At 35.8% G+C, this 22,570-nt stretch overlaps 3 protein-coding genes across 3 annotated transcripts; 2 read left to right on the top strand and 1 right to left on the bottom strand.

Moving 5' to 3' along the window:
• Positions 1-958: 958 nt before the first annotated feature.
• On the top strand, positions 959-6,075 carry LOC121262911 (T-complex protein 1 subunit beta-like). Its single transcript, XM_041165606.1, is given in 13 exon segments — positions 959-1,095; positions 1,386-1,442; positions 1,525-1,581; positions 1,867-1,932; positions 2,047-2,158; positions 2,401-2,529; positions 2,923-2,994; positions 3,232-3,347; positions 3,733-3,809; positions 3,929-4,233; positions 4,236-4,413; positions 5,072-5,387; positions 5,709-6,075. Coding segments are annotated over 12 exon segments (1,581 nt in total). The 5' UTR covers positions 959-1,095; positions 1,386-1,436; the 3' UTR covers positions 5,856-6,075.
• Positions 6,076-7,155: 1,080 nt separating this feature from the next.
• LOC121263050 (enoyl-CoA hydratase 2, peroxisomal) lies at positions 7,156-10,704 on the top strand. Its single transcript, XM_041165833.1, has 11 exons — positions 7,156-7,397; positions 7,531-7,553; positions 7,653-7,758; positions 7,979-8,049; positions 8,231-8,303; positions 8,625-8,664; positions 8,935-9,007; positions 9,076-9,226; positions 9,401-9,471; positions 10,053-10,226; positions 10,385-10,704. Exons 1-11 carry the CDS (start codon positions 7,341-7,343, stop codon positions 10,470-10,472), a joined length of 927 nt encoding a protein of 308 aa, XP_041021767.1. The 5' UTR covers positions 7,156-7,340; the 3' UTR covers positions 10,473-10,704.
• A 1,242-nt stretch (positions 10,705-11,946) lies between these two features.
• Positions 11,947-17,483, bottom strand: LOC121262853 (prolyl endopeptidase-like). Its single transcript, XM_041165512.1, has 13 exons — positions 17,270-17,483; positions 16,887-17,106; positions 16,590-16,790; positions 16,394-16,464; positions 15,846-16,008; positions 14,601-15,194; positions 14,107-14,487; positions 13,926-14,001; positions 13,791-13,854; positions 12,807-12,942; positions 12,568-12,681; positions 12,310-12,418; positions 11,947-12,121 (listed from the first exon to the last, which is right to left on the bottom strand). The coding sequence occupies exons 1-12, from the start codon at positions 17,377-17,379 to the stop codon at positions 12,353-12,355; spliced, it is 2,196 nt and encodes a 731-aa protein (XP_041021446.1). The 5' UTR covers positions 17,380-17,483; the 3' UTR covers positions 11,947-12,121; positions 12,310-12,352.
• Between the last annotated feature and the right edge of the window lie 5,087 nt (positions 17,484-22,570).

Genomic DNA, 22,570 nt, shown 5'->3' with positions numbered 1-22,570 from the left:
ATTTTTATGGTGACGTTGGAATGAAATGTTACTGACAATTCAAGTACCTAGTAATTTTATTTGCATAATATATTTTTAAATTGAAATATTTATAATATTGGTATTTATTGTTTAAATCAAGAAAATATTAATGCCATAATATCTCTAATCTTTTCCCTTGATCGTCATCGAAATTAGAGAGCAATTCACACTCGAGGAAAAAGATGTACCTACATGAAGTCCAACAAAATCATATTCGAGGAAAATATGGCATGTACTTGGTGTAAGTTTTTTGTCAAGGATATATAATATATAGTCCAAAATTAAGAGAAGTGATATGGATATAAATGGATTACACAAAAATAAAATTACAAATTGATATATTTTTATGTAATCTTTTATATTTATTTTACAATAAAAATAATTTTATGATCAGACATACTACACATTTACTTTAGAAAATATTAAACCTATAATTATTCTACAACTTTACTTAAAATGAAGAATAGTTATGTAAAATTAAAATTATTTTTTAATAAAATAGCATAATTATATTTGTTAAAAGAGTGTGCGTACTTGCATATTTTAAAACTATATATAATATTACTCAATTTAAAACGAGTTATAACATAATCATAAAGAAGTTATAAATATATTATTATCATATTATTATCAGTTTAACTTTTATATCCCTTAACAAAAATATTAACCAAAAAATTTAACTTTTATATAATATTTTTGTTGTTAAAATATTTATCTAAAATTATGCGTGACTTTATTCTGAATGTTACGTGCAGATTAAAAAATAAACAATAAATGCAGCAATACTATTGACCTGTTTGAATATTGGATATTGAGATAGTTTTAATAAAATATTATTTTTTAATATTATTATTATTTTAAAATTTTAAAATTTTAATTTTTATTATATTTTATATAAAAATTTAAAAAATTTATAATAATCCAAACCCAAACGACTCCGATGTCGCCAAGTGCCTGTAGCATTTAACTATTTAAGTGAGAAAAAAGCCAAACCTTGTGTGTCGCCTTAACGCTCGTTTCGGCGGGATCCAGTGTCTCAAAATCTCCATCCAACCTCTCCGTCTTCACGACCAGGTAATGGAATAACTATACTTTAGGGTTTCGTTGTGTTTTCTTGAATTTTTGGGGTTTTATTCCGCTTTTATGCTTTCTTTTGCAGTATCGAATACAAGCTCACAGTTCTATCTCACTCTTTAATCTTTAATATAGTATGTTATGCGTAGTATTTTCTTTGTTCCTTGCTTATTCGTTAGGTTATTGAGAAAATGATTAAGGGTTGGAAAATGCTGTAAATATCACTTATATTTTGTCGGGTGATTTACGAAGGGTTTAAGTTTCGGTTTCTTGTGTTAATATTGCTTCAGATAAATTACCTGAGCATCTTGGTTCCAGCTAGCCTCACTACATCACTTTTCATGGCGGTATGTTAGATGCTGTTAATTTATTTTTTTGTTTTGTTTCTTTTCCTTCAATATATTTTTTCTTGCTTGAGAATGTTTGTAGATCGATAGAATTTTTAAAGATGAAGCTAGTGAAGAAAAGGGGGAGCGTGCCAGAATGGTGAGTCTTATGTGAAAGTGACCGATTTACATATTTTTTGTGCTATAATATTGATGTTCTAAGTTACCGATAAAAAAATATTGATGCAGTAAGTTATAAAATTCATTAATGAAAATCAAATTAGTTGCTTAAATTGGAGTGTTGGTACTTATAGCAAAGGGTATTGGTACCGTTGACTGGCTTCATGATTCTAAATTTATAATATTTTGAATTTGGTGCATCTTTCATATATTTTATGTTCAATATGAGCAAAATGGCTAAATCGGTTTTTTTTTCTTTTATTAGGCATCGTTTATTGGTGCAATGGCAATTGCTGACCTGGTCAAGACAACCTTGGGGCCAAAGGGGATGGTAAATTTCTTATTACTCAAGGGTGCTGTCAAATGTGATGATGCCGTTCTTTTAGGCCACTGGCCTCCATTGTGAACTTAATTTATGGCCTGACTGTTGATTCGTATTTATCAGGATAAAATTTTACAATCGACAGGTAGGGGACGTGAAGTCACGGTCACAAACGATGGTGCCACCATCTTAAAGTCCCTTCATATTGATAATCCAGCTGCTAAAGTTCTTGTTGGTATCCTTGTAATTGTTCTTTGCTTGATGATCATGGTTTTGAGAATTTATTTGATAATTGATTAGTAGTCTTTTTGTGATTGACAAAGTTATTTCTTTTAGCAAAATGGCTTGTTTCAGGCAAGTATATGTCAATGGAACTTATGCTAGTGTAAGTTCCCAAGCCAATATTGAACACTGTGACCACTAGGAATTTATTGAATAAAATATCATATCATTTATCATCCTTAATTCAAGCATCAGACATTTCAAAAGTTCAAGATGATGAAGTTGGTGACGGGACAACCTCTGTTGTTGTCTTGGCTGGGGAACTTCTGAGGGAGGCAGAAAAGCTTGTTGCAGCAAAGATACACCCAATGACCATTATATCAGGTCTGGATGCTTAAGAATTATATGTGATCTTTCATTATTTTGCTTTCTTTGTGAAGCATTATTCTTATGTAGGTTTCTTAATTGCTAAACTAGTAGCGGGGTATCGTGAGTTTTATTTATTCTTATCGTATGTATAATGTCCACAGAGGATGATTATCGTTTCAGTCAACTGATTGCTTCTTGAAATACTTGCAAAGGATGAGATTTGTTTCCTTTGCTTTGGTAGTGTGTGTGTGTGTGTGTGAGTCTGCGTGCATGTATTCATTTGTTGGGCATATGTGAAATAATTTGCAATTGTTTATTAGTTATAAAGACAATAAAGTTTGCCATTTGTGGTTACCATCTTTGGCATGTGCAGTACCAGGTTTTCTAATAGATTATTTGGTTGTTTAGGTTATCGAATGGCAGCAGAATGTGCACGAAATGCTTTGTTGCATAAAGTCATCGATAATAAGGAGGACGCTGGTATTGTTTAGTGTTCTACATTAACTTTATCATCATTCATTTTTCTTCTTGAAAGATTTTGTTTTCATTGAGATCATTTTGATGTGATAATGGTGATTACTTATGGAATAAGCTGATGTACAAGCGTGGTGCTTTAAACAGGGATGGCGACTTCTAATTTGTGTGACCAGGCTTTGAGTTTCTTTGGCCTTCCTTTATAATTTTATGTTTAATGCATATCATCATTGGATTATGCAGAGAAATTCAAGTCAGACTTGATGAAGATTGCGATGACTACTTTGAGTTCCAAGATACTCTCACAGGATAAAGAACATTTCGCAAAACTGGCTGTGGATGCTGTTATAAGGCTCAAGGTAAGTGTGGGAACCTTTTTTCCAGGAATTTTTTTCAGCAATAAAACCCTAGTAGTTGGGTTCGAACCCTCAACTGGGGACCCATGGTCCTTTCAACCTGAAAGCCATTGGCAATTTTGTGGCTTATGTAGTAGAGAAAATATCTGATTTGTTGTGCAAGGCATCCTTTTTATTGAACTTTTAGCCATGTAGCTGATGCCAGTTGTGGGGATTAAGGTCAGTTGACTGAAGTCATGTTTTTAGCCATCCTTCATGCTCGTTTTAAGAAGAACGTATTCTTAATGCTGGGATTATGTTTTACATGGTTCTTTTGACTATCTTGTCACATCATGGTGGCTTTTGTATTTATAATTTTTTTTATTGATAATGCTGTTGGAAATGGAAGGGAAGCACGAACTTAGAGTCTATACAAATCATTAAGAAGCCCGGAGGATCTCTAAAGGAATCCTTTTTAGATGAAGGGTGAGGCCTCTAAAGTTGCAAGCTCCTTATTAGCTACTTCTCTGCACCTTTCTTCATGATGACATTTTGTATGTTTTCCATGGGATGTTTGTTCTTATGGGAGTTGCTTGCTTGTTCAGATTTATTCTTGACAAGAAAATCGGTATTGGACAACCAAAACGCATAGAAAATGCAAAGATTTTGGTGTCAAACACCGCGATGGACACAGATAAAGTGAAGATATATGGGGCACGAGTCCGTGTTGATTCAATGTCTAGGGTTGCTGAGATTGAAACAGCTGAGAAGGAAAAGATGAAAGAAAAAGTGCAAAAGATCATAGCTCATGGCATCAACTGCTTTGTCAACAGACAGTTAATTTACAATTTTCCTGAAGAACTCTTTGCTGATGCGGGCATACTCGCTATTGAGCATGCAGATTTTGATGGATTGAGCGCCTTGCTCTAGTTACCGGTGGTGAAATTGCATCAACATTTGACAATCCAGAATCAGTTAAGCTTGGACACTGCAAGCTCATTGAGGAAATCATGATTGGCGAGGACAAGTTGATCCACTTTTCTGGTGTCAAACTGGGTGAGGCTTGCACAATTGTACTGAGAGGTGCAAGGTATGTAGCCTGAATTTTCTTTCTTAATTTTTCTCTCCTGTAAATAAGGTAGTCTGCATTCAAATCATACAGCTATGTCGTCCGAAGTGGTTTCAGTTTATGTGCACGTCTGTGATAAGACACATAATAGGAAATGCAATAGTGGGTCATTGGTTTGAATTATTTCTCCAACTGAGCCATTGTCCGCCTATCTTGTTCTTGAAGTCTGGGACTTTTTTTATCAAAGTTCAAACCATAAAAGTTATAACATACCTTCATTAAAATTCTATTAAATTCAATTCTGGCAGAGAAACTTGGAAATGGGTGTTCTATCGGGGTGATTTAATCTGTAACATTTGCACTTAAGGGATGGATATGTATTCCCACAACTTCATGAAGCTAATAGAATACATGCCTATTATTTATTCATTTTACTGGTTTTGGGAATATACAAGCTGCTTTTCTACAGATAGATTTTTCCTTTATCCTGGCCCGTTACCAGATTTGGTATAGATAGTCTAACTGTCACATGTTTGTTTTCTCCTACTTCTTGATTACGTTTGCTTTGGGGTACTATAGATTAGCTTTTCTGTAGCATACTAGCATTGTTGCTTTGATTGCCGGTCATTTGATTTAGTTTCTGAGTAACGTATCTTGTTTTGTTGTAAACTCTTTACAGCCACCATGTACTTGACGAGGCTGAAAGGTCTCTGCATGATGCCTTGTGTGTGCTGTCGCAGACTGTCAATGACAGTAGGGTTTTGCTTGGAGGTGGGTGGCCTGAGATGGTGATGGCAAAGGATGTGGATGAGCTGGCGCGGAAGACTCCTGGGAAGAAGTCTCATGCTATCGAAGCTTTTTCACGGGCACTTGTGGCCATTCCAACAATCATTGCTGACAATGCTGGTTTGGACAGTGCTGAGTTGGTTGCCCAGCTCCGTGCTGAGCACCAGAAGGAGGGATGCACTGCAGGGATTGATGTCATCTCTGGATCTGTGAGTATATAAAAGGAATATTTACATTTTGATTACACGTGTGCATCAATTTTGATATGGTCAATATTGATTCACTGGTCTACCTTTGGAATTAACAGATCCAATATTTATTAATTTTGAGATGAACATCAATTTTGATCGGCCTGATTCATCTTCTCATTTGATTATTGCACCTAGTTCCAGCCAATGTTTTTGGTTTCTATTTGGTTGGAAAGAGCCTTTGATAAGTGTGTTTGCTTAGAACGTTATGGATTGTTGGTTGCTTTTCTATGAAGTCGCATCTTAAATTTCAAGTCTTGATGGAACCTAATGTCGTGGCAGGTAGGAGATGTGGCACAGCTGGGAATCTCTGAATCATTCAAAGTAAAGCAGGCCATATTGCTCTCTGCCACAGAGGCTGCTGAGATGATTCTCCGAGTTGATGAAATCATCACATGCGCTCCACGGAAGAGAGAGAATAGAATGTGAAGATGCATTAGATCATTGGCTAATTGAGAGACCTCTTTTTGTCATCATGTCATATTGTATTTGCCGTGTTAGATGGGAAACATGGCAATTACTAATGTGAGATTTTGGAGCAATTATTTTTCCCATTTTGAGAAGAGCTGTTGTTGAGACGGGGCTTCTGAGAGTCCTGTGAATGTGAATCCATCATCTCTTTAATGCATTTTAGCAGTCTTTTGAGTAATGAGCATCAACTTTCGCTGTTCAGATATGCTTATAACGAGCTGAGTCTCTGTTCAAAGCCTTCCCTACTCATTCCCACTTGAATTAGTGGCCTAGGTTACGGGGTTTCAATATTGAAGACTGTATGGAGTATCTAAGAAGTTCAATGTGAGGAAAACTCGCCGGACGGGTGTCATTCTAATAAATCAGGGGTTCCACTTTTGCAGTTTATGAAGTTCAACTCATTCGAAAGAAGGAACAAAACAAGTAATATATTTTCCAGTTTTGTGGTATTAACTATACTAAAACGATAAGATAGAATACTGTGATGTTGGAGAGACGTCCGGATCTTCTATCCAAATCCGATTTCACGGCCCGGGGCTCAAATACTGAGTTCGGCCTATGGTTCATTACCATTGATCAGGTCAAGTTGTGGCCCAACAAATTGAAAGAGCAAAAATATAAAAAGAAAGAAAATGATTTGTTTTAAGAGAATTATTAAATTTATACAAAGATATTATAAAAGTAAATTTACATAATAATGTGGTTTGACTTTGATGTACTAATTTACAATTTCACATATCCCTTCAAAATATATCAATTTATAAATAGAAATGTTAAATACGTTTATTAGAATGCATAAACATTCCTTAAAAAAAAAAAAAAAAAAGTAAGACTTATCATTAAAAAAATTATTATTATTTTCATGTAAATTTTAAATCTTTCTATTGAAAATACGCACACCTTAACAAAATAAATATCTTTGTAATGAAATATTTTCCTATACAGAAAATCGGACTTTAAAAGTTTTCATGTAATGTTTTTCAAAAAAATTATATAGAACATGGACACCGTAAATTTATATTTAATATACCGATGGTGTGGAAGATTTTAGTACACATCGTAGTATTGTTGGGTCTTAAAAAGAAAAGTATAATACTACATATGGTTGTAAAATATATAAATATCATATAATCTTTTTAAAAAAGAATAAGATTTTTTATTAAAAAATATTTTTTATGTCAATCTCCTAATAACTTAATTTTTAAAAAAATAATATTTTAATAATAAATCTCACTCATTCTCGAAATAATAGAGTACACCTCGATAGCCGTTTGCTACAATTTTCTTCTTTCTTCTACTCGTCCATACCGATCAATTTATGACTGCTTCCTTCTTTTGTACGGGGAAATACAAAACCGGATAATCAAGCTATTTGCTATTTATATACTCTCCTTTCCCTTCCGGAGTCTCAAAGCTTGAGCTTTTGTTGCCGATTAAGCAGCGATGGCCGACTCTTCAGAGTTTGATCCTCAATCTATTCTTTCTCACAAATACCCTGATGTACCCTTTCTCTTGTCTCTCTTTCTCAATCCCTTTCAAATTGGTTTCGTTCTCTTCGAGATTTACAAATTCTTTGTTTTGATATTTCTTTCTTTTTTTTTGAATTTTGGTTCATGTGTGGAACGGGCCTCAGACCACATACACCTATACCGAAAGGTGAGTCTTTTTTATCTTTTTTAATCTGGTTGCTGCAATTGGTTGTGGCGTCTGGTTGCTTCAACGTAACAATTGAATAATCACTCTGCTTGTGAACAGAGATGTTGTGCTCTATGCGTTGGGTGTAGGAGCTTGCGGACGGGACGCCGTGGATGGGGACGAACTTAAATATATTTACCATGAAAATGGGCAACAATTTGTCCAGGTACTGTTAATTTATCGGTGCAGCGATTGTTGAAGTAAGCTAGTGCTTTCTGTTCATTTGGCTATTCACTTCGTTAACTATTAGTTTCTTTACCCGTTGTTTGTTCGTAGAAAATGGTGATAATCGCAATCTCTATCATTAACTGATTTGGTTGGTAAGTTAATTTTTCGTTTGCTTGTGCATATAGAGTTATGATATGTATTCGTCTCTGTAATTGCAGGTCTTGCCAACATTTGCCGCTCTGTTTTCGCTTGCATCCGCGCCAAATGGTTTCGATCTGCCGGGGTTGCAGTAAGTACTTGATCTGATGGGTTTTATTTACGCGTTTCTTATCTGACTGCTCCTTTGAATGATTCATCATTCTAGAATCTATTCCGTTTCGATGGGTCATAAGCTCTCCTTGTATTTTCTTTAGCGCTTTCGGTGTATGGAAGAAAAACTAATGGACTTCTTTGGTTTTCGTTGCTACCAGATACGACCCACGGCTTCTGTTGCACGGACAACAATACATAGAATTACACAGGCCGTTTCCATCAAGTGGTTGTGTACGATTTCTGACTTGAAGCTTTTGATGATGCTTCATAATATGCCTGAATGCGTAATACTTTTGGCTTCGTTCTGCCGGATTTCATGTGATCCAAGTCTCGAATTTCTTTGGAGAAAAAATCAAGCTCCTTCATTCGTATTTGGTCCAAATAGTGTAGACAATGTTGATGAACGTGCTAAGTTTATTGTTTCTCATCTTGTTTTAGTACCATTTCTACTATAAGATCATCTTTAGTTTCTTTTCCGTGTTATTTGTTTTCTAGTTGTTTCCTAAAAATTACACTGACCAAATGTCCTATATTCCTGTATTGTTGATTCAGATACACAATAAAGTCAGTCTTGCAGGATTGCATGATAAAGGTTTGTATTTGTTGCCAAAAAGGAAATATGCTCTCATTTTGTTAATCAAATGTAAGACTGTCTTATGAGTCAAAACTCTGCCTCTCTTTGTGGGTAGATATTGGTTTTGAAGTTCACATCTTTTATATGAAGTGAGAAATAAAGGCATGCTTGAGGGACGAGCTGATACTTTTCATAACTTCCTAATTTTGTTAGCAGCCTCCCGAGAAGCGCAGTGGTATGCTAAGCACTTATTGAGATTCTTCTTCATTATTTTGATTTTATCTTCAGGCAAAGCAGCTATTATTGAGATCGAGACAAAAAGCTATGAGAAAGATTCTGGTGAATTATTATGCATAAACCGGTAAGTTCTCTTTAAACATCTGATTAATCCTCCTTTGCAAGTGACTCAGCTATAATATTACTTTGCAGGATGACAGGTTTTCTGCGGGGTGCTGGTGGCTTCTCAAAATCATCTCAGCCATATTCCTACTCAAGCTATTCATCCAACAAGGTTTTGAGTGTGAAAATCCCAAAAAGTCAACCATTTGCAGTGTTTGAGGATTGTACCCAACCATCTCAGGCATGTATTATTTATTTTATTCTTGCTGGGACTGGAGCTACATAATGGCTGACTGTTGATAGCACCATATTTTAGTTTGTATGCTATAAATTTTGTAAATCTAGTATTTTGAACTCTCATAACATGGAATGAAAAAGATTCTGATAGTAATACTGTTTTAGTGTTGTTCTGCAGGCATTGCTGTATAGGCTCTCTGGTGATTATAATCCTTTGCATTCAGATCCTATGGTTGCAAAAGTTGCTGGGTTTGTACTCCCCAAGTCCACTTGGTTGCATAACTGCTATTCTACCATATTGAACTTTTTCTTTCAAATAGGAACTCATTTATGTGTTCACTGTAATGCTATTTGCCTTTGTTTTTCTTTTCTGTGTTTGGACGTTGAAGGAAACAAATTAAAAAGAAAATATCAGTTAAGCAGCCTTCTGGGCTTGAATCTTCGTGTCATGATCAAACATTTGAAGTAGATCTCAACCATTCTGTATACCATATTTCACTCCCAGCTATACTTATAAGTGAAACAGAATAGGTGTATCCCAGTAGGATCTATGTTCATTCTTTGCTTGTTCTCATTTCGATTGATTATCTTCATGTACATCAAAGCATGATTGGCGAAATGTTTATATAGTATTTAAATCAAACTTACGTGATTATTCAATCTTAAATGAGTCAGTTTCTGTCGTGCACGTGGGGTTTTTATTGGGATGTATGAAATGACTTGCCATAAAGGTTCCCCTTGATATAGAGTTGACTTTATTATAGGGGAAATCTGAATGCAACCGAAAGTTGTGTTTATCTAACTATTTTCACTCTTAACAATTTGTCCAGATTCTCGCGACCAATATTGCATGGGTTGTGCACACTCGGGTTTTCAGTTCGGGCAATCATTAAGTGTATCTGCGGAGGAGATCCAAACTTGGTCAAAAGCATATCAGCACGGTTCCTTTTACATGTGTACCCTGGTGAAACTTTGATCACTGAGATGTGGCTCGAAGGCTTAAGGTAGAACCTTTTTTGTGCCATTCATGAGATCATGAAAATTTTACCTCTCTTTTGATACCCATAGCATATACTCAATCTGAAGTTCAACATTAGCTTCTAGCATTGTTCCACTTCAATCTAAATGCGTGGAGCATTGAGATCTTTGTTGAAATGTGCAGGGTTATATACCAGGCGAAGGTGAAAGAACGAAACCGGACAGTGCTATCTGGCTATGTGGATATCCATCGTTTAAGTTCAGCATTATGAATTAATTGGGTGCAGAATAAACATACAGTACTCTGGTTTGGTTGTATTTTAGTGTGGTCAAAAGTAGTTATTTTCTTAGGTTGTTCTTGGAGAGCGTATTCAATAAGAGGCTTTTAAAAGCCTAATGTTGCTCTTCATAATAACATGAGAAAAGAGAGCCTTTAGTGATCTATGGGCAATCATTTGACGCAGTTTTGTCCTCCTATTAAAATGGGTTATTCTATACTCAAAACTGGTGTCTAGCTTCATCTACATCACAAAGATCTTATTTGTAAGTTTCAAATTTTAAAATTCTTCTTCTAAATTAAATTATATCATATAAGTACTTTATTAGATATGTTTGTCCACACTGGCTTATAAATAAATTTTTCTGTTAAAATTACCTTATACAATTAAATTCTGACATCTTTAAAGATTGTTTTTTATTAGAAAAAAGCTTCTTTGCCCACTTGTTTTGACCGCTGGTCAATTTTTATTTTTTTATTATTATTTTTTTTCACTTAGTGATTAAAGAAGTAATTTTAAGTGTATTGATGTATTTTTTTTATTTTTTTAAAAGATAAAAATGTATTAAAAAATGTGAAAAAAAAAATAAGAAAAAAAAAAAAGACTGGGCGGCACGCCCAGCGGTAAATGCTGGGCGCAGGGTAGCATTGCCCTTTTTATTATTGATCGGGGATGCTTCAAGCCTTCAAACCACCTCATACAATTCTCTTCTGTATGATTTTCAAGCATGAACCAAATGCTATTGATTTTTACATTTTTTTTTTTTTTTTTTTTTTTTCCTTTTAGCCGAGGGAATGCAATTGATAGTGGATCCTCTACTGCCATGCAGGGCCTGGATGAAAAGGTCGCTCCCTCTTACTCTTAATAATCCAAATCATGCATATCGGTAAATCCAAATACACCAGCCTTAAGGCCATCATTGGGTGCCTTTTTCTTCCTCTTCGGCCGAATCATGCAAGTCATTAGCGGGTTCCTAACACACAAGTGGTCGTAGCCGATCTGGAAATGGGTGATCGAACCGTTCTTTATAGGTGGACAGTCGCCCTATTATTGTTTGTTTTTGTAGGGAATTGAATCTAGTATTGGTGTGTATTCTTCTCTCCGCCGCCTTGGGACGCAAGAACAGCTCCTGCAACCCCTGGTGCCTCAGATCCTCGGATGAGTTGCAGTGTAGCATGAAAGTAGTTTCTTTTGTTTTCAAGTAATTGCCCAAATTAGCGGGTGAGTACACATTGCTTTCACATATGAAGCAGGACTCAGGAATCAAAGCATTAGCATGAGCCAACCTCCCTCATTCTACGTGCTCGAATGGACTGTCTAATTGCAATGACATAGAATGTGAAGAACACATGTTTATCGAAAATCATTTTATATCATTCTGTGTCGCTTACCATCTAATCAATAATATTTGTATTTTATAGTATGTACTCGATATTAAATGACTAGCAAGAGGAAAGAACAAAAAAGAAAAAAGAAATACTTCAAAATCAGTTAAATTATGGCCAAAAAGCAAGTATAGACAACTGCTGATAATCATAATTGGAACTTTCAAACAAGATTATTGCGTATGGTATTTTTCTTTGTTGTGGTTGTAATTCTTTAAAAAAGGGGGAAAAAATGTTTTTAATCCAACCTCCCATTAAGGCTTCGTTTGGAAGTTGAGCTCATCTCAACTCATCTCAACTCATCATTACAATTTTTTTAAATCTCAACATAAAATATAATAAATAATTCAATTTTTTCAAATCCCAAAATAATAATAATAATAAATAATAATATTCTAATAATATTTTATCATCTCAACTTATTTTAACATCCAAACCCACCCTAAATCTCCCAAATGCACGATGCATTCTGTCAATCCATACATTCACCTAGTCAATCCATGTAGCATCCAACATCTTGGCCATAAAACCATACCGATCAGCAGCTTCATCGATCTGAGTAAGAGAGCCAATGGCCAATAAACAATCAGAGGATAAAATAGAACTATTTTAGAAAAGAGAATATATATCTATATACATATATATATATATATGTATGTATATAGTTAAATGGTAACTTATTTCGCTTAGAAAAAAATGATTACCAATTTCTGTGTAGGACGTCCAGCTCCATGCCCTGCCTTGCACTCAATGCGACCAATAATAGGATTGGTCTGGGGGCTGTTCTTCAAGCTCGTGCAAAGAACGTATTGCATAGTCTGATAATGAATAGAAAGGATTTTCTAAAGAGGAAAAGAGAACGAAATACAGGCATGCAGTGCGCATATGCAATGACTAATAACTTCAATGAGTGCTAAAGATAAAAAGAGAGAAAAAGACTAACCGCCAATAACTTCAATGAGTGCAATGGCACAACCCTATCATCATGATCGGCAGTCAACAACATTGTGGATGGGTACTGGCAGGTTTGATCTGGATGCTCTTCCCAATGTCTCCTCACATTATGCAGTGGAGAATACCTAAAAACAATAAAATCAACTGTGAGTAACATGCAAAGAATCCCATAAAAAAAAATCAAAATGAATACATTTAGCTTCATGTTAAAGTTCATAACCTAACCCCAAATCTTAATATATAAATAAAAATTGAAATTTTCTTAAAAACTAAAAAGTATGGCCTACATAGCTCTTTTTTTTTCTTAATAAGTAGCCCAAAAAGTTATGTAGAGGCCAAATATTACACACGCATGCGCGAACACACCCTAAAAAATAGGACTCAATGCATGTACTATTTTTATATTCTCCTTTATTTCTCCTTCAATCTTTTCTTTATTCTCTTCTACTTTATCTTTTATAAGCAAGACTTTTCTTCATTTTCCTTGGAATTTTCTTTAACACTTTTCCTTGTTAAGGTTCAATATATTATTATTTTTTAAACAGTGAGTACTCTTATCTCTAGATACCATTTTTTACTGTAAACATACACCATGTATCCTTAAATTGGTGCTTGGGCTATGCCTTTTACTATCAAAACAGTTTTACTTTTACTTAAAAAAAATATTATCTGAGCTTCAGCAAACATAAATATTCATGGCAAATAACATCTAAACAAGGTAAATTAGATACTAGGCCAATGAATCGGGAAAGAAAAATCAATACAGATAATGCTAGAACTATGAGGTTAAAACAAGCAAAAATATCACAAATACAAAATAGGGTGAATAAATAAATCTCAAGTTCAAACCACAACATAGAGAAAATTCAGAAGTTGTTTAGTTTCTTAGAATCTTATGTAATGTGGTATAAATTACAAAAGAAAGATGAGAAGATTGCTATCAGATATTTGATATAAGATAAACTTTACTCACTTGATTAGCCAATGGAACTCTTCCTCCTTGTCTGAACAGCCATAATCAGAAGTCCATGCATGGCCTAGAAAGCAATCTAAATTCAATACATTGACTCAAAACTTTTAATTAGTGGATCCACGAATTTAGACCAACCTATGGTAAACTTATGGAATCGCAGCATGTCCATAACACCAACATGAGCCAAAGCACAACCAAAAAGATCCGGTCTCTGCCAAAACCCACAAAAGTAATTATTCTAAGCAACTCAAAACGGTTATAATGGAGATAGAACCTAGAATACAATAAAAAAAATGGCCCTCTAATACAGCAATACCTGATTTATGCAAGCCCCAATAAGAAGTCCACCATTGCTTCCACCTTCAATACACAACTTTTTGGGCTGGGTATAACCAGCAGATGTAAGGTATTCAGCAGCAGAAATGAAATCATCAAAGCAATTCTGCTTTCTTGCAAGTGCGCCTGCTTTATGCCATTCCTCTCCATATTCTCCACCACCACGAATGTTTGCTATGCAAAAAACAACACCTAGATGCCTTGTGAGCACAATTCGACCAACACTAAATGATGGTGTGAGACTAATGTTAAATCCACCATAACCATATAACAAACATGGGTGTGATCCATCCAAAAGAATATTCTTTCTTGCCACAATGAACATCGGTATCTTGGTACCATCCTTACTGGGCACAAAAACCTGGATATGAGAAAACCCAATCAAGTAAGATGAACATCAAAATACAGCTTGGCAAGGTGGAAAAAGAAGCAGCAAATTAGAGTAACTAGCGTATCAACAAGGTAACAAGATACCTGCTTGACATGGAACTCTGAGCGATCAAACCCAGGAACAACAATTTCACGAAATATCTTCCTCTCAGGAACCTCAGTTCCTAGATTACACTGATAAACAATACCAGGTGTAAGAAAGCTAGTGAACCCAATAAAAACAACATTGTCTTCACGCCTTGCAGAAATCCCTACAACTGTCCCAATATCAATGGGTAATTGATGTAGCAAGGAACCTGATTTCAAGTCCCTTATCTGCAGAACATACTTGACATCACTCAGGTAACACACAATCATCTGGTTACCATTAACAGCACAAGCCGATTCAAGTACATCATTTTTGGCCTCTTGGATAACATCAGTCCAAACAGTTGGTTCCTTAAGATCAACTCGGACTAACTTATACTTTGGAGCATCTTTATTTGTATGAAAGGTAAATAGAGTGTCATCATTTGCAATGGCAACATACTGCGCGTCAAATTCATCAATAAGCTTAATAAATGGGAGTAGATCATTTTTCCCCTTCATCCCAGCAAGCCCATTAGGAAGTGCAGACAAGTCACAGTAATAAAACTTGTTGACAGGGTCACAACCCTCCTCAATGTGCAAAAGAACATACTGCACAATAACATCAAAGTGGAGTCAGTTCGATGGAAACCCATTTTTAAACAAAAAAAAAAAAATCATTTTCATTCTTATCTAGACCATATTGTTTAGGAAAAATTCTTTTTGATAAGTTGTTTAGGAAAAATTCTACTCAACAGCCTTACACGACACACCTGTTTTTATTTTTTATCTTTTTATAGTTTTTCCTCAACAGATGTGTGGTGTAGGGCTGCTGAGTAGAATAGCTCAAAGTCATTGTTTAGGTACTCAAGCTCGTGAATGCACATAACATGCATATAAGCACAATATACATGGATCTTAGGTATCGTTTGGATTCGAAGATGAGTTGAGATGAGTTGAGATGAATTGTGAATAGTAGTGAGATGAGTTGTGAATAGTAGTGAGATTTGTGAGTTAAAGTTGATGAATAATAATGAATAGTAGTAAGATGAGTTGAGATGACTTGCGAATACAAACCAGGCCTTAATTTTACTCAACTGAAGAGAGTGTTTTAGGTAGAAAGATTATAAAGAATAAAATCATTGAAAACAAGCTGGATCCATTAAAAAAGAGCGTTAAGAATCATGCACTTAGATTAACAACAGCACAAGACAGTGGCCACTACTGTGGTATAACCAAAAATACCATGAAACGAGAGATTACCTTCCCATCATCTGTAACACCAGCTCCGAACAAGTATTTAGGGTTTTCAGAATCTCTCCAGCATAAAATATCTTCAGATTGATCCGTACCCAAGAAATGATAGTATAGCTCATGGTAAAGATTAGAATTGGTCTCCGTTCCAGCATCTATACCTTCTCCCTCTCTACAGAGAAACACTACTTATTTTGGATTAAACATAACAAGCTATGTGATCGCAAAAATAATGTATTAAATCCAATTAGTCCTTCCCAAACTTATTTTGCAATACCATAATTTTTTTTATAGGTATTCTATACCATAATTCTGGTTCATTAATGATAATATTCTATTTATTGCTTCTTTTGTCCGCTAAAATTCTGGTAAAACTGGATTTTTTGCAGTTTCAATATCCACTTTAACTTCCCCAAGTATTTTTCTCTCCAGATTCTTGCCAAATTCTTAGAATCAGTACATGCAATTTCTAACACCCACGATCATCTGAGGGGCACGTGTCAGAATCCAAATTTGATACTTAGCTGAAACGTAAGAATCCGATGATGATCACTTACTTGGGAGCAGGATATCGACTGTAGAAAAACCCTTTGCTGTCATGAGTCCAACTAATAGACGAAAACTTAACCTGAATTACAACATATATAACGTCTTTCATCAGTCTTACTAAAAAAAGCATTTTCTGTACCTTTTTTTCTTTTTTCTTTTTTTTTTTTTTTTTTTTGGATGAATAAGATGCAATAAGATACTCACCCATGATAAAGTATCAGCTTCAACCTTTTTGTCCTCCACCCGTGTTAATTTGATCGTCACCCAATCGCTACCACTAGTGCTAAGCCCGTAAGCCAAGTACTTGGCGTCTTCACTGACCGAAAGCGTGTTCAAAGAGACAGTTCCATCTTCACTAAGCGAATTTGGATCCAGCAAAACCTCAGGTTTTCCATCCAAGCTATCCTGAATTGGACGCGAGGGGGGGTGGGGGGATTGTGAATAGTCATAGACAAAACCAAGCGAATAGAGGTCTCATAATTCAAATTACAGATCACAAACCTGCACGTAGAGGACGTTTTGGGCTTGAAGCCCGGTGTTGTGGAAGTAAAAGTATTTGTCCCCTCGCCTGAAAGGCGCTTCGTAACGCGGGTGATCGAAGAGCTTCGTGATGCTCTCTCGAAGCTTCTCTCTCGTCTCGCATTTCTCAAGCAGCGACTCGGTCAATTTCACCTGCTTCTGCACAAATTCTTTCACTTCCTCGGCGTCCGGATCCTCAAGCCTAAAGATTGAAATTTAAAAAAAACAAAAACAAAAACAAAAATTTCGTCAAATTTCCTTTTGAATAGTTCGTCGATTAAACCTCCACGGGAATCGAGAAGAGAAACTGAGAAACCTTGTACTCATAAACGGTATTCCAGTGGGAATCAGTTTTGTTTAATTACCATCTATAGGGGTCGGAGACCTTAACGCCGTGATAGTCGTCGACGACGGACTCGTCTCTGCGAGCAATCGGGTACTGCAAATGCTCTTCTAGGGCACCAATCGAACCCATTGTGGGGGTTGAGAACAAAGAAGAGGAAGGAGAAGATTGGATTATAGTTTGTAAAAGCGGCTTGGGCTTGGAATGATTAGAGAGTCAATGAGCTAATGCGAATCGTATTATAATTTATTTCTATTCAGCTTCAAATCCACGGTAGACAAAAGTAAAAGGGAAATGATAGCTGATGTAAGTGTTGTATAATTATTTTATGAGTTTTATTATGTACAAGTAAGTTTGCGTACCAATCTATATATTAATATTATTGTCTTTATATTCTAAATTTAAATTAATATTATTTTTAATAAAATCTATTTTCTGACCAATCATATTGAATGAGTGCGCGTATTAATACGTAGAATCGCTTACAATTAGATTTTTTCTTATTTTATAAAAAGAAATTTAATATTTTAATAATAAGTTTGACTTTTATTTTTTAAATAACTATACTATTTACATATTCTATCAATATATATAACATTATTCAAAGAAAAAAGCACCACCATGGAGGGAACTTTCAAAAGTGAAAAAGTATACTAGGAATCTAGGATTACAGCCGCGCGGAAAATATTCATCGATAATAGTAAAATAGTTAATATTTTATTAAATTTTTAAAAATATCAATAAAAATATTATAAAATTTAGTTTTATTTTAATATTAAAATATTAAAAAATTTAGCTAAATATTTGAAATTAAAAAATATTTTACGGAGTGATGTTTGAAAATGAAATATCTAATAATATATGATAATATTTGAAACTACTTTAAAACGGTTGTGTTGACAAATGAATCTTAAGATTGTGTTTGGTTGTTAAACCAAACTCAATTAATTTCAAACCAATCATCAATAGAACCTACTATTTTTTTAACTTTTCATAAAAAATTTAAACTTATATTAACTTATTTCATACATTTGATCTCAATTTAAAAAAGTTAAATTCATCTCGATAGAGCTCACAAAATATTATTATTCCCAACTCAATTAAACTCATCTCAACATCTAAATGTAGTTTAAAGTTAACTAGCTTAGAGCATTCAAATTCAGTGTCCCAAAGCACCATTTTTCCTATAATTTGAGGTTTATTTTACAGTTTTGATCAAAATACTCCATACATCCGAATCTCTATTTTAGGAAAAATGTTTAGAAGATGAATAATGGTTTTTCAAATATAGAGAATCACTATTCATCTCCTAAATTATTTTTTATCAATATTTTATTATAATACATAAAATAAATTATTCTTCTAATCATTTACACTTTCTCTCATATTCGTATTTATTATAGTTTTAAATAATAATTTTAAAACTAATTTAATTAATTACAAAAATATAAAAAATTAATTTTAAAAATATTATCATATCCACAAAAAAAATTAAATTCTTGTTTAAAATATTCACTAGAGTAATAGTACAAAATATAAGAAAAAATATTGAGTAGTTAATTTTGTAAATGGAAGTGAGAGAAAAAAATAATAAAGAAATATTATTTAATAGAACAGGAAAATAATATGGAATGAGACGTATGATGTTTTTGAAAGATGAGTACAGAAAATATACTTTTTAGTTAAATTATAGAAAACTTTATGAGAAATTGGATGAGAATGCAATGAGGACAAGTCAAGTTTAGTACTTGGATATAAAGTCTAAAGGAAAATATTTGATCAGTTTTTGATTATATAAGTCTTACATAAGTCTTTTACAACAATTAATAAAATGGAAATACATTGTTGAAGCGATAGAGAGAGTGTGCGCGATTATTTTATCTAGGTTTTGTCTCTTTTGGCATTCTACCATGACGGCACCTACGGGCTCGCTGGTGTTTGTGCCGCTAGTGGGGTCTACGGATCATGGTGGAGCCATGCAAAGGACGTGCAGGCAGGCTGTTTCTCGGACGCCTGAGGCCCCTTCGTTCAAACTGCAAATGCATTATCCCATCGATATCCATGGCGAGTAGGGTTTTGACTTCTCGGATCAAGAAATGGCCAAAGTAGAGTATTTTCGTTTTGCCATTGTTCTAAAGTTCACTCGGTCCAGACCTCCCATTGATGTTATCCAGTTATCTGTGGTAAAAACTTGGGGGTTAAATGATATTCCTACAATAAGTTTTATGGATAGTCACCATGTTCTTATTCAGATGGCTAACGAGCGTGATTTTATCCATGGTTGGGCAAGGGAGGGAAGGTTAATGGCGGGCAGCACTTTCCAGTTATTTCGGTGGACTAAAGACTTTGATCTACATAAGGAACCTTCTTTAGCGCCTCAATGGATTTTTCTTCCGAGTCTCCCTCTTCATACGTATCGGACAGACTGCTTACAAATATTAGCGACAAGGTTCGAAAGGTTTTTAGGAACAGACAATGCGACTCTTCATAGGACCAAGGCCATTGGGGCTCCTATCTGCGTGGAGGCGGATTTATTGGAGGAACCAATACAGGGCTTTCCGGTTGTAACGGCGTCGAAAAAATTTTGGCAAGAGGCAAGGTATGAGAAGTCGGGATTTTACTGTGGAAAATGCAATAGTCAAGGGCATTCAGCAGCTGTGTGTCACATGGAAGAGTGGACACAGAGTAGGGGTAAGGAGGACGGTGGAAATTTGCCCCGTAAAGACGTTTGGCGTCAAAAGGCAAAAGCCATTCAGAAGGAGGATGGAAAAAGTAAAGTAGGGGTCAATACGTCAATCGTTTCGCCTGATGAGAACGGCGAGATGATAGGGGTGATTAATAATAAGCAGGAAGAGGAGAGACAAGAGGCTATGGTGGAAAAGGAGAACAATAAAGGTGACAAAGGAAAACAGGTGGAAGGATCTGGGGATGGAGTGAAGGCGCATGAAGGTGCTCCTTGTTGGAATGGGGGCAATGAGGAACTATCGGAGGACAATTTAAATGGGGCCATTGTGACTTTACAAATGAGTTTTCCTTCGGACTCTGTTTGTTTATTACATGCTGAGGTTGGGAATGGTGGAACGGAGGAACAGGGATATATGGGTGGTAATGATGCTGACACAGAAGTGCTGGAGCTAGAAAATCAATGGCCAAAAATTACTCATGACGGTGAAGCAGGTGAGGAAGTTTTCATATTTTCGAATAGGGAAGAGGATGGAGAGATGAGAGATTTATCGAAGGAGAAAGGGTATGAGTCAGATAAAGGGGCTCGTAGCTCTCAAAGAAAATAGAGGCAAATGGATCAACAGGTGAGACAATCCCAGCGAGTGATATCTCGCCCGATGAAACTTAATTTATGAATCACACCATTTTGGTATGGAACGTGCGCGGGATAGGCACCCCAATGAGTCAGTTAAGGTGTTTGGTGAAGACATATAAGGTACAGATTGTCGCTATCTCGAAACCATTCCAAGGTGAAGAGAGATTGCCTCGCATAGCAAATATGATGGGTGTGTCGAAATTCTGCGCTAGTGAAGCGTTGAGTGGTAAAATATGGCTGATGTGGAGTGATGCGATTGCTTTTGAGATGGTAACAATGTCGGATCAAAGCTTGACGAGATGGTTTTCCGAGGATAACCGGAAGATATTAGTGTCTTTTATTTATGCAAGTGTCAACAACAAGAAATGAGGGTCCTATGGCAGGAGTTGAATACGATACAGGAGAATGAATACCCATGGCTAGTGGTGATTATAAAAGAGGATGGGGAGCGTATTGCTGGCAACCCGAGACCTTTGGCTGCTATGGAGGAATTCAATAGATGCTTGAATTCAATAGATGCTTGGATAATTGTAAGCTAGTGGATTTGAGATTCTCAAGAAATCGCATGTCGTGGTGCAATGGTCATTCAGGCACATCGAGGAGTTAGGCGCCTTGATAGAGCTATTCTAAACAATGCTTTCTTGAGAAAGTTCACATCAGCTGGTTTAGAGTATCTGAAAAGGAAAAGTTCTGATCATAGCCCGATGATTGTCACCCTCCAGAGGAAATCTGTGTGCTATGGTCCAAAGCCATTTCGGTTCCAGAACATGTGGGGTTCCCATGAGTCCTTCAAAGCTTGTGTGGAAAAGGTATGGAATGAGGAGGTTCCTGGGTCAGGTTTAGTAAAGTTGGTTGCTAAACTCAAACGCACAAAGATAGCCCTTCGCAACTAGAACATTCAGGTGTTTGGGAGGGTGGATGTCATCATAAAAAATATGGAGGAAAGGGTTCTTTCACTAGAAGCATTGAGCGAGTGTTATGTTTTCAAAAATGCTACGGATGAAAGCCTCCTGCTCTTGAGAGACCATCTTATGCAACAAACCTGTCAAGCGGGCGACCAAAATTTTGGAGAAAATTTTGTATGCAACACAACAAAGGCTTATAGGTCGAAACTTAAGCCTTGAGGATCCTGCACTTTCAGAATGAGCACTATATATGAAGCGGAATAAAACCTGGGGAGTGGATGGCCTCAAAAAAAATTCCAAAACAGCTTCCAACACATCCTTTTTAACTATGTCCCAACAAGAAATATAAAAACCGGAGTCGAAGCCGTCAGTACCAAGACTGCTTTGTGATGGAATGGAAAGTAGAGCATCCTTCACCTTAGTTTCAGTGGGTTCGCTGCAGAGTAAAATATTTTCCTCCTCAAAGACAACTTTGGAAATCAAGGAGCTAAGATCCGGTTGCACTCCTGCTCCTGAACCTGTCAAAAACGATTTAAAGTGATTAACAGCAGCTTCATGAACTACTTATGGCGACACTAAGACCCCCTGCCAACTTCATGGATGAAAAACTCATATTCTTGCGCGTTTGATTCATACACGCGTGAAAAAATTTCGAGTTTTGATCCCCTTAAAGAAGCCATTTTTTCTTGGCATGTTGAGCCAGCCTTATTTCTTCTCTATTCTCCCATTCCTGTAACTCTGCTTTTGCCACCAAATACTTAGCTTCCAGCTTATTGGAAGAATTGCAAGTCCCAATTTGCGCTATCAAGAACAGGTTGCCTAAGTTGATTCGGTGGAAAAGACCAGCTTCGGGGTGGGTGAAGCTTAACATAGTTGGTAGTTGTAGAGGTAATCCTGGGACGTGTGGTGGAGGAGGGATGATTAGAGATAGCGATGGCCGTTTCTTAGTTGGGTTCTCAGAAAACTATGGATTCGGCACTAACACAACAGCTGAGTTGAGAGCTTTACTAGGTGGGGTGCGTTTGTGTCTGTCTTTGGGGTACTCACAGGTAGAGATTGAAGGAGACTCAACGGTGATCATAAAATGGGTTCAAAGACA

Source organism: Juglans microcarpa x Juglans regia, chromosome 4S (genome assembly GCF_004785595.1).
Source record: "Juglans microcarpa x Juglans regia isolate MS1-56 chromosome 4S, Jm3101_v1.0, whole genome shotgun sequence".
NCBI classification, from domain to species: Eukaryota; Viridiplantae; Streptophyta; class Magnoliopsida; order Fagales; family Juglandaceae; genus Juglans; species Juglans microcarpa x Juglans regia.
The sequence above is the reverse complement of the archived record's forward strand: the minus strand, read 5'-3'. Positions and strand labels throughout refer to the sequence as shown.

Bases quoted from the DNA above. Each gene is read 5' to 3' on its own strand.
- LOC121263050 (XM_041165833.1), top strand. From the start codon at position 7,341: ATGGCCGACTCTTCAGAGTTTGATCCTCAATCTATTCTTTCTCACAAA. The intron at 7,759-7,978 runs GTACTGTTAATT...CTGTAATTGCAG, and splicing joins ATGGGCAACAATTTGTCCAG to GTCTTGCCAACATTTGCCGC. The intron at 9,472-10,052 runs GTTTGTACTCCC...CAATTTGTCCAG, and splicing joins ATGGTTGCAAAAGTTGCTGG to ATTCTCGCGACCAATATTGC.
- LOC121262853 (XM_041165512.1), bottom strand. From the start codon at position 17,379: ATGGGTTCGATTGGTGCCCTAGAAGAGCATTTGCAGTACCCGATTGCT. The intron at 14,488-14,600 runs GTATCTTGTTAC...TCTCATATCCAG, and splicing joins CAGAGTTCCATGTCAAGCAG to GTTTTTGTGCCCAGTAAGGA. The intron at 14,002-14,106 runs GTATTGCTGTAT...GGGTTTTGGCAG, and splicing joins TTGGGGCTTGCATAAATCAG to AGACCGGATCTTTTTGGTTG.